The sequence below is a fragment of the Parus major genome, chromosome 2, assembly GCF_001522545.3.
Source record: "Parus major isolate Abel chromosome 2, Parus_major1.1, whole genome shotgun sequence".
NCBI classification, from domain to species: Eukaryota; Metazoa; Chordata; class Aves; order Passeriformes; family Paridae; genus Parus; species Parus major.
Window position 1 is genome coordinate 103,616,120 of NC_031769.1, and position 14,679 is coordinate 103,630,798.

At 38.5% G+C, this 14,679-nt stretch overlaps 1 protein-coding gene across 1 annotated transcript in view; it reads left to right on the top strand.

Annotated features, from left to right (window-relative positions):
- The window catches only part of YES1 (YES proto-oncogene 1, Src family tyrosine kinase), a 49,538-nt gene extending 40,594 nt beyond the window's left edge, over positions 1–8,944 (top strand). Inside the window, exons 5-12 of the mRNA XM_015618981.3 lie at positions 1,080–1,183; positions 1,375–1,524; positions 1,745–1,900; positions 2,173–2,352; positions 4,645–4,721; positions 5,039–5,192; positions 5,738–5,869; positions 6,640–8,944. Coding sequence (XP_015474467.1) covers positions 1,080–1,183; positions 1,375–1,524; positions 1,745–1,900; positions 2,173–2,352; positions 4,645–4,721; positions 5,039–5,192; positions 5,738–5,869; positions 6,640–6,848 — 1,162 coding nt within the window. The 3' untranslated portion in view covers positions 6,849–8,944. The remainder of the gene's footprint in view (positions 1–1,079; positions 1,184–1,374; positions 1,525–1,744; positions 1,901–2,172; positions 2,353–4,644; positions 4,722–5,038; positions 5,193–5,737; positions 5,870–6,639) is intronic.
- The last annotated feature ends 5,735 nt before the right edge of the window (positions 8,945–14,679 follow it).

A 14,679-nucleotide genomic window follows, 5' to 3' on the forward strand; every position in this document is an offset into this window, starting at 1 on the left:
TTTGTAATTCTGAGGCACCTAATAAAAATAAAATGTAGTTAGAAATAAGTCTTACTCCAAAGTCTGGGGATTCATATGAATATGGACCTTAAAATTATCACTGGCTCAGGACAGCGCTGTGTGCAGAGTCTTCATCAGGACGAGCACACTGTGGGAGTGTAGAAGAAAAAAACTCCTTTTGTGAAAGAGCTGAAGGCAAGAAAAGATGCAAGTCTTTTAAAACATCTGTGTTCTTTTTGGTATCAGAATGATTCAGCAATTTCAAATATTACTCGCAGAGAAGTAAATGACACCTACCATAGGGTTTTTCTTAAGTGATCAGTAGAAAAATGTGCACTCTACTGGGGCAGAGAAAGATGGGAGGCAACAGAAAATGAAACAGGAGAGATTCCAGCTGAATCCAGTTAAGAAACTTTTCATCCTGAGGACAGCCAGGAGGTGGTACAGGTTGCCCAGGTTGATAGTCTGTCCTTCAAGATTTTCAAGCCTAAAGTGTACTACAACCTGAGCAACTAGGTCTGACGTCATTGCTGACCCTGCCTGCAGCAGGAGGCTGGACCAGAGAACTCCAAGGGTCCTTCCAACCAGAATGAGCCTGTCATCCAATTATATTTATGCACACTCACTTTGCATTAAATATTGTTTCCTAACATAAAACCAAAACTTTTTTAAGAAGGGGGTGTCAGCTGCGGCAGTGTTGAATGTGCCCCGCAAAGTGTCTCGTCTGATTCATCTTGGCCTGTAAACTTAGCCTGAGGAGTGTGTTCCTTTCAGTGTTAAGAGCAGTTGATGTCTGTTGTTAAACCAGCAGAAAACCATAGTGTTTGCAGATACAGGCTTCTTTACATGTATTTTGTAAATGATAGAAATGACAGTCATATAGAAATAGGTTGTCTTAATCTTTTGATTACATGTATGTCATTGCTTTTGTTGATCTGTTTCTGCTTTGGGATGCTTGTAGCCCAGCAACTGTTTTGGAATATTAGTCCAGTCAGTGCTTGAGATTCCTAAAGCTTTTGCTTGTGAGTACCAAAGCATAGGAAGCTTTTATTTACACATTTTCTTTTAAATTTTTCTAGGTGGTATTTTGGTAAGATGGGCAGGAAAGATGCAGAAAGGCTACTTTTAAATCCTGGGAACCAGCGTGGTATTTTCTTAGTAAGAGAGAGTGAAACCACTAAAGGTATGTATGTGTCTGTGTATCTCTTCTCTCTCCCATTCCCTACTCTCCCCACCAGCAAGGTGAACATTATTATATCTATCCCATGATACACATGAATGTGCACACCATGTATGTGTACCATGACAGCTGGGGAGATACCTTAAATACCTTTTAATATTTTAGTGAAGCACCAGATGTCACTTTTTTCCTAGGTGCTTATTCCCTTTCTATACGTGACTGGGATGAGGTCAGAGGTGATAATGTAAAACACTACAAAATCAGGAAACTTGACAATGGTGGATACTATATCACAACCAGAGCACAATTTGAATCTCTGCAGAAGCTGGTGAAACACTACAGAGGTAAGCCCAAGTTCCAGTGTCCCAATGTTACCCTGTGCCTATTGTGAGGAAGAAGGACTGTGTACATAGCATATTCTTAAAATTCACAACTATAAAATTTTTTTCTGATTTCAACAAAAAGTAAATTGACTAATTCTTTATCAATATTAAGATGTTACTTTTGTTACAGTTTTACCCCTCCTTAACTGTGAAGCTGTTAATTATTTTTCCTGTTTTCCAGAACATGCCGATGGGCTGTGTCATAAGCTAACAACTGTGTGTCCCACTGTGAAACCACAAACACAGGGACTAGCAAAAGATGCCTGGGAAATTCCTAGAGAATCCTTAAGGCTGGAAGTTAAATTGGGCCAAGGATGTTTTGGTGAAGTATGGATGGGTAAGAGCTTAATGTGACACATTTCAGTTGTTGCTGTGAAAGTTTTAATAGTATTGTAAGTAAATCAGTATTGGGATCTGAAAAGACAATTTCATAGAGAAATGAAGGGAAAAAATACCAGTTACGATCATGCATGTATTGGTAAAATCAATATTCAATATAGTTCTAGTTTATAATTATTCTATTAGCTAAGAAAACAGAAGCAAAAAAAGTTTCAGCAGAAAATTTCTTCGCTATTACAGTGGGGAATAAAACCTGATCTGTTTCTCTAGGAACATGGAATGGAACAACAAAAGTAGCAATCAAGACACTAAAACCTGGTACAATGATGCCAGAAGCTTTCCTGCAGGAGGCTCAGATCATGAAGAAACTACGACATGACAAGCTTGTTCCGCTATACGCAGTCGTTTCTGAGGAGCCTATCTACATCGTCACTGAATTCATGACAAAAGGTGTGGGACAGAATAGTTAGAAACACTACATTTAAAAGGTTATTTAAGAGCTCAGCAGTAAATCAAATGTTTAATTAATGTTAGGTAAAAGCTAACTGGAGTATAAGTGTTAATTTTGATTAAATTAAAATGAGCAATGCTTGACCTACTTGGAGCAGTTCTGATTTAGATTATGGGCAGAGCTATGTTTTTTTTTTGCACATCTGTGTCACCCTTGCTAATCTTCCAAGTAAAAGATTTGGAGGCGGGGGAGTTCTCCTCATTTTTAGTGTGTACAGTCCATCACATTTTAAATGGAATGGTGTAGCTGAGGATATTATTATAAAATTATGGCTGTCTGTAGACAGGTCATGCTAACAACAGAGCATGTTGAGCTTTGAGTTTTTAGTGTTTCTTTCCCAGCAGTGTAATAGTAAATTTTAAAAAGGTTGAGGGTTTTTTTCCTCAGACTCCCTCCTTTATCCCCTTGTTTTTAGTCTTTGATCCTTCTTCCTTTGCTCTATATCATGTACCCCTCCCCCTGCTGCTGAAACAGAGATTTAGAGATTTAGGCAGAATGTAGAAATAAACATCATAAGCATATTAGTGTTAAGAAGCAGCAGATTTCCAAGTCAATTATTCCATTTTTTATAAAATACTAATATTCATATACTTATAAAAGACTTCTATTCAACTCACAGAGAAATTTTGCTATCCTTGTAAGATACAGAAGCAAGGGAGTGGCTAGTGGTGTTCAGTGCACTACAAATGTATGGGTTTGCTTTTTTCCTGTTTGGATGGGGTTTTTAAAGGGTTGTATAAGTTTACAAAGGTAAAAAAAGAACAGAAAATTTAAAAAGTTCCTTCTGCATTTTTGTTCCTAAATAACACTAGACAGCCATGCAAAATCAGTTTTCATAGTTCAGAAATCAGGTTTCAGCAAGGCAATAAGGAATGAAATATTTATAACTGTCTAAACAAAAGCAAACTTTACTACCAGAACTGGTTACTTTGCAAAAGCAGAAGTAAAGAATTGTAATTTGTATAAATTGTGGTTTCAAAATGCTGTTGGAAGCTTCTTTTTGTAGCTTTCCTTTGACAAACTTTTAACATTTTACAAAAAACCTATAGAACTTCTTTGTTCTAAGCTGGTAGAAGTATTTATTTTTTTTTTTATATTTCCCCTTTTACAAGGAAAATAAATAGGTACAAACTGCAATCCAACTGTTTTTTGCACTGTGGACAGGTTACTAGAGATCAGCGTGAAATCTTTGCTCCTCTTCAGTCCTTTGATCTCATGAACCAATGTCCGAAAAAGTCTGTGCAAACACACACAACAAACAGCAGCGGCAGTGTGGGTCTGGCCTGCCACATTTTCACTTTCACTGTGCAAAAATACAGCTTCACAAAAGTTATTTTGGAGAACTCTAATTCAGAGTTGCTACTATGAATCCACTTCAGGATATGCAGTCAAGTAGTTTCTTTCCCCACCATGGCCACACTTGTAATTTTGTTACTGTCGTGTAGACTGTGACAAGAGCGAGTAGCTATCAATTTTCACCAGGTTCTTAGGAAAGAGGTCATGTTCTTACCTCATGTGACATAATGCTGCCTGTAGGGAAAACTTTTATAGAGATAAAGCTTTACTGCTCAGGTAAAGGTTGTTGTCTTAACAGAAGCACAGGTCCTTGGAACTGATTTCAGGTACTGCTCATGTAATGTTCTGGGTACAATTGCATTACATAAATGGGAGAAAATAAGGTATCGTAAAGAACGGAAAATAGTTTTCCCTGTAAGAAAGGAAAAGCAAATATAAGCAAATGTAAGAAAATAAAAGAAAAAAATTCAGAATAATTTCTCTAATATATGATTTGGGCTGGCAAAAAAAGGTAAGTAAGGAGCAGAGGTTTTTTTGTTCTGTAATTATAAATCTCACAGTGGAAGAAAGTCCAGCTTTCTCCAGCTTAGGAGGAGCACTGATCCCAACAACACTGGAAAAATTCTAATGTGTTGCCAAAAACAGCTGTCTGTTTTATTAGTGTTTAGTTACTTGCATCATTGAAGTGGATCCAAACCACTTGGATAGAATTGCAGTAACTAGTTACCAGTGCAGAGGTAACTATGGGCATGATCATTGGGTCACATATTCTGGTAAATGATGGATTTACAAGTACAGATTTCATGAGATAAATGTGTCAATCTTAATGTCTAAGAATAAAAAAATAAAAAAAATCTCACTTGAGTTTTCAGGTCAAGTTAATGTTTTTTGTTTTTTTCCTTTTTTTTTCCCCCAAAATGTGTCATGTTTTACAGGCAGCTTGCTAGACTTCCTTAAAGAAGGGGAAGGAAAATACTTAAAACTCCCACAGCTGGTCGACATGGCTGCTCAGGTACTGAAAAAACTGTATTTTGTGCTTAGAGAAGAGGTATTAGATATCAACTAAACAAAATTATTGGATGTTCTGGCTGTTGTATGCTGCTCTGTCTTACACCTTCTCTTGTGGGTTGTAATTTGTCAGAAAGGAAACAGTCTGGCTTGCAATTAGCAGCCAGACACACTAATCAGGGCCAAGCTCTTGGTTGCTATGTTATAATTCCTATACTTACACAATGGGAATGGAGCTAAAATAAAGGGGTGCAGCTTAATGCTTGGGAGAGATGTATATAGTCATGAAAAATAACCTTTTATAACACTTTTCTTTTTGAGATTGCGGACGGCATGGCTTACATTGAAAGAATGAACTACATCCACAGGGACCTCCGGGCAGCTAACATTCTTGTAGGAGACAATCTTGTGTGTAAAATAGCAGATTTTGGTTTAGCAAGGTTAATAGAGGACAATGAGTACACTGCGAGACAAGGTAAGGCCAGTTTATTTATTTAATTAATAAGACTGATTGCCTTTCAGTTGCTTAGAACTATTACATTTAGCAGCACATGCTTGTGTATTGTGTGTTCATGGATAAAGATCATGCATGGAAGTGTGCTTTCACAACAATGTTTAGGTGAGCTCCTTGCCTAGGTGTAATCCTAGTAAAGTTCCTTTGTTCAAAGTTATGTGGCAGTTTGTTTATGCTTTCAAAAAGCATTTTTAATTATTTCTGGGGGATAAAATGTGCTACAGTTTGAAGAGAGATGAGATTCCAGAGATGTTGTTCATCAGGTTCACTTTTTGAAACATATGTAAATAAGACTCTCAGATGTCTTTAGTGCTTCCAGATATTGTAGCCAGTAGTTGCTGTCCTAGTTTGAGAAATACTAAAATACTATACTACCTTGAATTTTATCAATAAAGCAAAGTATAAAAATGTTTTTAGTGTATTATTTTTTTCCAAATATTTTGAAGTTTAAACAAATTGTGGATTAGCAAGGGAAAATTGAGAATCTGTCTTTCCAATGTTTGTAGGAGCTAAATTTCCAATTAAATGGACCGCTCCAGAAGCAGCATTGTATGGTCGGTTTACAATCAAGTCGGACGTGTGGTCATTTGGAATTTTACTGACAGAGCTGGTAACTAAGGGGAGAGTGCCATATCCAGGTAACAGGAAGATTTAATAGATTTTTATTTTCTTTGTTGTATTCTGTGCCTCTGAAGTTACCTTTTGTACTTTTTCCCTTCATTCAGAGCCTACAGTTGACAAGCAGAGACAAAAGCTTAGTCACACCTCCCTGGTTCCTTTGTTCAGAAAGATATTTTTGTTTATTTTCAGATGAAATATTGCATATTTTGAAGAGTTTTAACATAATAGCACTTTTAAATGTGACTGACAGTTTATTTCAAATTAGTGGGGATCCTTATGTTTCCTATCTGTCCCTGATATTTCTACTTTTGACATTTTCCCAGGCTACAGAGAGCATCAGTACACTGGACCTGCTAAACCAGTTTTTGAAACGAAACGTTTTTTAGCAGATATTTTGCTGGATCTGGAATTTGTAAGGCAGTTCCGTTAGGGATATATAAAGCCTTCTTCTTGGCCTGATTTCAAATTAAGCGGTCCTTGAGTGGAACCTAAGGCAGGGAGAAGCTATTTGTACATGAGTCTCCTTTCTGAAAGGACAGGTCCAAGACAGTGGGAGAGGGAGAAAGGGAAAAGTACCAGGTGTTGAGGAATTACCAGTTTACTGAATTAATTTTCAGAAAATGTATTTAATGTAAAATGAAAAAAATTAATTCACACTATAAAGTGTGTTCATTAAAGATTCTGTTCTGATAGAATCACATGCCTTGCAGCTGCAGAGATTCTTGAAAAACTTTGGTAAACTGTTCTTTGCATAATGTCATTCAGAGCAAATATGCTTTCTTTTCAGGAATGGTGAATCGAGAAGTTCTGGAGCAAGTGGAACGTGGGTATAGGATGCCTTGTCCGCAAGGCTGCCCAGAGTCTCTCCATGAGTTAATGAAACTGTGCTGGAAGAAGGACCCTGATGAGAGACCAACATTTGAGTATATACAGTCTTTCTTGGAGGACTACTTTACTGCTACAGAACCACAGTACCAGCCTGGAGACAATTTATAAGCCAACAGTCTATATAACATGCACAAATCTGCCAAATGTAAAAGACTTGCAAAGAATTCCTGAAGTCTCTAAGAAATCACAGGAAAGAAAATCTTCGCTACTTTGCATGCTCTTAATGGCAAACTGGAATTTCATAATGCAGTTGCACAAAACCACTTTTAAAGTGTTATACTACGATTTACCAATGACATGTTTTTATTTTTTCCTCTTTCCCAACTTCTTTTCAGGGTCCAAAGGAAGCTTACTGAAAATACGGGGCAGAAAAAATGAGTGTTGGTGTGAACAATAGCAGAAAAAACAATGTTTCAAATCCTTTATTCTCCCAGTGTTTGCTAATCATTCTACTACTAATGAGGGAATTGTCTGGAATCAGTGTCCTTGGGGTGAGGCCTTTTTAAAGCAGAAGAACATTGTGGGACCAAGCAATTCTATTCCAGTTCAGTAAAACTCCCTGTGTTTAAAACTACGTGTGTGTGCCCCCACCCCTGCAAAACGAAAGATGGTACAACTGTATTTGATTTATAGTCTCGATCTTTAAGCTTCCACTTTCATGGACTTAATTAGGGTAGGCAGGTAAAAAGAGAAATTGGAACAGTGAATGAGAAACTTGATCTAAATGGTAGACCTCAATAGTGAGATTAGAGAGCATAATGCACTGTGTTAATACTTGTATTAATATAACTGGAAAGTAGCATGAGAGATTTTTCCTTTTTTTCTTTCTGCATAGCTGATTAAGAATAATGAAGGTAACTAGAAAATGAGGTAATATTTTATAAAATTGTGTTGATAAAGTATGATGATATTTGAACTTGAAGCTATGTAATACAATCATGGGGGGAAAGCCTTTAATCTTTTAAGCTCCAATGAAACAGCAAGCTTTTGTATGGGAAGACCACCTGAACAAAGTTCACCAGGAAAACAAGACTGAAGCTGGTAAATGGCCATCTCTTAGTCCTTTTTCAGAGACAGGTTTGGTACTGTTGTATGTGGCTTGTAAGTGTTAACAAGGGTGGGTGCCACAAGTGCTATCTGTCACTAGTTCAGGGATTTGATTGCACTTTTGCTTTTCTTGGCTATAAAGACACACACACAGTTGCTCTTCCCACTTCTGCCCTTCCTACAGAATTATTTAACTAAAAATAAATGAAAGAAAATGTGAAAGTTTAAAAAGTAAAGGGATACAATATATTTAATATTGTCCAAGTAATAAAATTTGCTGGCATTCAGCCCAGCTGACACTACATCTAGATTTATCTTCTTTTATGGCTACTGACATATCAAGCAATAATGTCATGTCTTTTACTCAACAATTAGCATGAGGTTCTTGAATTTCTGATCAAGCTTATGTACTTTAATTTTGAAACACTCTTAGTTACCAGCTTGGAATTCATATCATCATTGTAAAACTATCCAACAAATGAATTCAGAAAAGCTGGTAATACAGTTCTGGTACTAAACTTAACATTCATGGGTTTACACTACATTGAATCCAACTACCAAATAGGTCTGTGTAGAAACAGTGCCATCATTTTTCATTTTCCCTCATCATTGCTCATCAACTATACATCTATGGTTATCAAATTTTAAAAGGGCTTTCTGTAAGAAAAACAAAAACAAAACAAAAAAATACAGACACACAATACTCAAAAAACCCAAAAATATGAAGAAATTTTAATTTTTCTAAATATTTTAAAATTAATAACACAATCATATGAGTTTATGTATTAATACAGTCATAACAAAAAATGCCAAAAATGACACTGGCATTGTATGGATTTTTAATTACTGAATGGAACAGTTCATTGTAATAACACTTGTATAGTAAAGGAATAAAACACTAACTTAATGAACGTGTTCATTGTAAATGGTTGTGTATTATAAAACTTCTCCAAAAGAGTTTGTATGTTTATGAAAATTTATTTGTTTCACCTGAAGACCTTGATGTGGTTCTTATCTTAACAGAGTTTAAAATTCACATTCACACTTTTTATATAAATAGTAATAAGTTTAATTATGTAACTAAGTATTTTTATAAAGTATGGCATTGTTGAACTGTTTTGCAGAATTGGTTCAAAATAAATTTCACCTTGATTGCATCTGCTTATTTGAGGTGGGGGAGGGGAGAAGGTGGGAGGGGGACAAAAGCAGAGTAGCCTTCACATTGAGGGGAGACGGATGGGAATAAAACATTCATGAGATTTTTTTTGTCCTCTGTAAATTGTACTTCCATATGGGATTGTGAGTTCATCATGCATTATTGCTGTTAAAACAGAGACATTTTCTAGCCCGGTTCACAGGTCATTGGCAGGAATGGTTTAGAACAATTCTGCCTGGGCTTAAAACAAACCCCTGTGGTGGACAGACAGATGGACTTGGGATTCTTGTGGGAGCAAGTCCAACTTAAACTCTCAGCTGGCAGTAACTGCCACGCTGTAAGGCAAGCACATATCCTCCCTCTTGCTTTCTCTGGGATTAGCAGCCACTGTTCACTTCTGTCTAATTTTTCAGGGAATTTTATACATTTTTTCTTGTGATAGCCAATGTTTTATCTCAACCTCATTGAATGTTACCTGTCTCAATGACCAGTACGACTCAAAGTGCAGATCCTGGCATGTATATACAGTGCCACTGTAGGTCAAGGAGCTAGTACTGTTTCAGTTTCAATAATAACTAATACAGCACTAAAACCATTCTCCCTACAGAACCTACAAACTGCAAAGTTTACTGTATTTTTAGTATTTCCTGTAATGTAATTAATGTTTTACTATTTTTAATGAGAACAATCGTGTAATTTCTGGTAATCTGTGCTCCTCCCTGTTGTCCATCCAGACCTTGTGATTCCCATTCTGCATGCTAGGCCTGCAGACTGTTTCTGTCATGCGTTGTTTCAAACTAGTATTTTAATATTTTCATAGTATTTTTGAGTAAACTTCCAAACATAAACATGTGTACGATCCTACTATTTAGATAAAGTACATTCCTGCTTTAGCATAAAGCGTTATGAAAAGGACCTTATGTGTTCTTATCCTTGCAACCACTGAATTGTCATTTCATAAGGCTTGTGAGTAGCCATTGCAACTGAAAAGTAGCCTTGGAAAGGTTCAGGGGTGGGTTTTGTTAGGTTTGGTGAGGTTTTTTTGGATGGTTGGGGTATTTTCTGTTTAAAGAAAGACTTACAGAGTTTGCTAATGGGCAGAAACAAGGCAGAATGCTGTCTTACCCACAGTCATCTACAATACTGTTTATCCTAAAACACGTTTTCTGCAGCTGGAGTGAGTAAAAATGAGTATAAATAAGTAAACTTAATGAGCCCCCACTTTTGTTATTTATTTTCAACTGTTCAATAAACTTCTCAGTTTTTAAGTTCTCCATGGAAATGCTGTAGATGTTTGTATTTGTGCCAACGTTCCCCCGCCACAGCATCACTTAGAGCTACACAATCCCATTGGGTTTAAACCACAGGAGCACTCAACATAAACTAAGCAGTACATTGCAAGCAGGAGACTCAAATCCTCACACCTGGCTTAAGGAATTTAGGGCTAGATTGGAGCAACTGATCTGGGCACCAGAAGCACTGGGTGGGTATCTGCCTAAGTCCAGAACTGTGATTCACTCAGTAACAATTACCTTGTGTGGTAGGTACCTGGGCTCTGTGCAAATGTCTCAGTGCAGGTGCCTTCATAGGCACACATCTTGCTCCCACTTCAACCTCATTGTAGTGCAGCAACAAAACTGCCTTTGACCTTCCAGGCACTGCAGGAGTGTGACTGTCAGTGTGAGACTGGCCAAATATACTTCTCTAACAGACACCCTTCCAAGATGGTGGGGAGTCAGGAGACAGAAATGAGGTGGTTGCATGTATTTTGGATGTAAAAGCCTTGAGTGTAAAACCTGGGTTCAGATCAAGAATCCTGGCTAGCTGGGTGTCAGCTGTGAGAGACTGTTATGAGGTTGTTGAGAGTTGGAAGCAAAACCCACTGCAGATTTCACCCTCAGCTGCAGACTAACATATCCTCAAGGACCAGATTATTTTCTCTGCACTTTTTCCTAGTGACACAGAAAGAGTGTTAGCTACAGAAACAGCAGCAGCTTCCCTGCTTCTTTCTCCCTTAGCATAGGGGAGGAAAAGGGGGAGAGTGAGATAGAAGGATGGAGGCAGGCAGCTGAGGTACCACACTTCACTGGGCAAAGGGAAGCTGGCTGAGGGTGTAGCATGGCAGATGTCATATGTTCTTGTCTCTGTCATATTTTCAAAACGAGGTAGAAATGCAGGGGAACTGAACAGCATCTGTTCCCTTGTGCACAGTGGAAATGGAGCAAGGCTAATGCCAAATGCTGTTCTCTCTGGTGGTTCTGGGCAGCTCACCCTGACTGGTTTCTAGCATAGCCACTTCATATTACTTGGGGAGCCCCAAGCATTGTTTTGCTCTCAGAAATTTCTAAGAACAAACCTTGATCAGCATTTAAGGAATTAAAAAAAAAATAAAAAGATACTGAGAGCCTGACCAGAGAGTTACTGGCCCCTGGATCTCAAATAGACAGCATATCAGACACTGGGAGGTAGCTTAGCATTTCTTTCCTATACGTATGGATGTAGGATTTTGTGTCAGGTTTCCCATGTTCCTCTCTAGTTCTACTCTTTGGGCTTATTTTCTTCAGTAGTTCTGCATGCAAACATGTTTTTTGTAGGAAGTGCATTGATTGTAATTTTTAACATTTTCTTTAAAGGCATAATTTTTGTCAATTTTTTGTCAAACAACCACTGGTGTTAGGTATTGTTGGGTATTGAAGTATTTATAGCAGTGTGTTTTTTTACAGAACGCTGTCCATCTTAGTATTTAATTTACTGTAGGCAAGGAGAAACATGTTGGCCATTGTGTTGTTTTTGTTTTATTCTTAAAGAAGACAGGACAGATACCTAGTTAAACTCAGCAGGGTCTGAGAAACAGACTGGAAATCTAAAAGGGAAACCTGAATACAAGCAGTCTTGATGAATTAGTCATGTAGCAACTGGAAAGCTGACTGCTGTGAAAGCATTCCTTTCTTTAATCAAAAAGCTACTGCCAGTAGGAGCACTTCCTTTGTGCCCTGCTGCTAGGTTATTGAGTCCCTAGCTGAGGCTGCTGGTAAGTACATACTGGGAAATTGACAGATCTGTGCATTTTACTTTTGCCCCTGAAAAATCTATCCCAACCTTTTTTTCCTGCACCTCCAGAGGTGCCAGCTGCTGGATTCACCGTTCATTCAATACCACCCCTGACTCTCATTTATTCACATTTGGAGCAGTCTTCCAGGGTCTAAAATGGCTGTTGATCCTTCTCTTGGCTTCAGTGTTTGGCAGTGCCAGTGGTGTATTTGCTGAAGTGAGGAAGGGTAATGAAGCATTTCTGTTCTTTCAAACACAAAATATGATAATCTCAGTTCAATATGACTCTATGATAAAAGTACCACACATGAAGACAATGTCTGTTCCTTTGACTTCTTCATCATGAAAAGAGTGAGGACTTTTCCCTGCTTCTCCAGCAGGTGTAGGAAATGGCACTCAGGGTGATGGTCATGGTGTGCTGTGGAGCAGGGAATGACCGTGCTAAATTGCAGCCCCTGCTCAGTCCTGTCAAGGAGGCCAAGTCAGTGATTCTGCCCTTCTGGAGAGTTCCCAGGAAAAGGCAAGAGTGTTAGTTCACATTCTTAAGAGTGAAAGCTGGTGACTAGATGACTTTGGTTCCTTACACGCCCCTATCCACCTTCCTTTCCTCTCAATTCTAGCCAGAGTATTCACAACAAACCAGTTTTTATTTCTCCATTGTGGCTGTGCAATAATAGCATGGACATAGATGAAAATTCACAGGTTGGTGTTATCTCTTTTTTAAGTGGACAGTGCCTGGCAAATTAAGCAGCTTTATTAGAGCAAGGTAAGATCTGTACCCCTTTCACTGGAGTTTTGATTTTGTTCTATATTATTACCCTCTTCACTTTTGGAATGACTCTGTCTTTCAAAGTGTCTTATGACTACCACAAATGTATATTATTTCTATTGTGCTAAAAGACTAGAAGTAGAATAGATTTTATTTAGATTTTAGTCTGGTGTTACTTGTTAAAGTGACTTGTTAAAGTGACTGCATCGAAATCTGTTTAATTTTCTTGACATCTTTATCAAAGAACTGCTGTTTGCAAGGAGAGGATTTTGGGTTTTTTTCCCACATGAAACTGAAGTTCAATCAATTGCTTGATTGATTTAACAGTGAGTTAAAGGTTATAATGAGCAGATTACAAGTAGGCTAAATATGAGCTCTGGCGCCACTGTCATTAGAATGGTCCCAGCCTTTTCAGACTGCTACTAAGTGTTCTGAGGAGCAAGTGTGTATATAGTTAGCAATAGTTATTCCACTGCTTTCAATTGATCAGTAAAGTAGGAAGAAATGACCCTTTTTACAACCTGGGGATGACCAAGAGCTTTCAGGAGGATAGTGGGATACACATCCATGATGACAGGTCAGCCTATCTTGTGGGAATGCTCTTAATCTATTGACAAAGTAGCCTGGGCTTCATTTGTTCTTTGTTCCAAGACAGACACTGTTATGCCAGCCAATAAACAGTAATCTGCTGATAGGCAGCATCTCTCTCAGGGGTTTCCAAGGCATTCATCATCTTGCCCAACAACCTTTATTGCCTAATACATAGCATTTCTCACACACTCTCAAACAAATGAGATCAGTGTCATTATCTCTGTCATGATCCTTTATCAAGGGAAGAAGGGATGTTTTGACTCATCCAGGGTCAAGCTGACAACTGTGAACAAGCAGCAGCCAGAATCTAGTATTTGGTAAAATGAACATTTCCTTTCAGATAGGCAACTTTTCATATCACCTACCAACCTTGACCCCTGGTCCTGAGCTTGGAGAAGAGAAGCTGCAGTAATTTCCCATTATTGCTCACAATGGACACCTGAGCTACTAAAAAAAAAAAACAAAAAAACTTGTGGGTCCTGCACAGCAGTTTGGCTGCCACAAAGCCAGTGTACCAATTATGTCATGCAGACAGTGTGGAGCATGGATCTCTAGCCTGAGGCTTGCCCGGGGGGCCCTGGGATGCAGCTAGCCACCTTTGAGACAGCCCACATGTGGGTGAGTGCTGGACCTTGGCCTCTGAGAATGGCAGTGACTGCCAGTGAGATCTGCCTTCCCAGGTCACTGAGCTGCCACATCTCAGACACACTTTTGTCAAGCAGTTTGGACAGGACACAGCTTCTGTGATTGTTCCACAAGCACTGCCCAGTGGGCACATTCATGAATTCCCCTGCAGTTCTTACTGCTCCCTTTTTGTACCTTGGAGTAGGTTCCAGACATGACTGCTTTGCAGCAGTGCCTTTCAGCTCTAGACCATAGAACAAGCACGTCTTTCTTTCCCATTCCAGTCTGTTTCACTGATACTGTGAATATGTCAAAACCCTCTAAGCACTCGGCTGAACACCCACAAAACCTCTGACTTGATGATATCATGCCTTTTCCTCCTTCAATCTACCTTTGCAATTGTTTCTCACAGAAATGTCTCGTTTGAGGTTTTTTTTTAATTCACTTAGAATCTGGCAAGTACGTACTCAGTTATTTTAAGCTTCTTTAGGAACAAACCATTATCTTTAGTCAGCCTAAGATTGGAGTCTGTGTATCACCTGGTTTGTTGTAAGATGCTGAAAACCCTCCCTGTCGTCATGGGTGAAATGTGCGTAGTACAACCTGCCTAGATACATAAATGACCTCAGGCACTGTAGTACATGATTCATCACATCCAAGAAAAGTGGGATGGGATGTCGTTCCCATGCAGGTGGGAACAG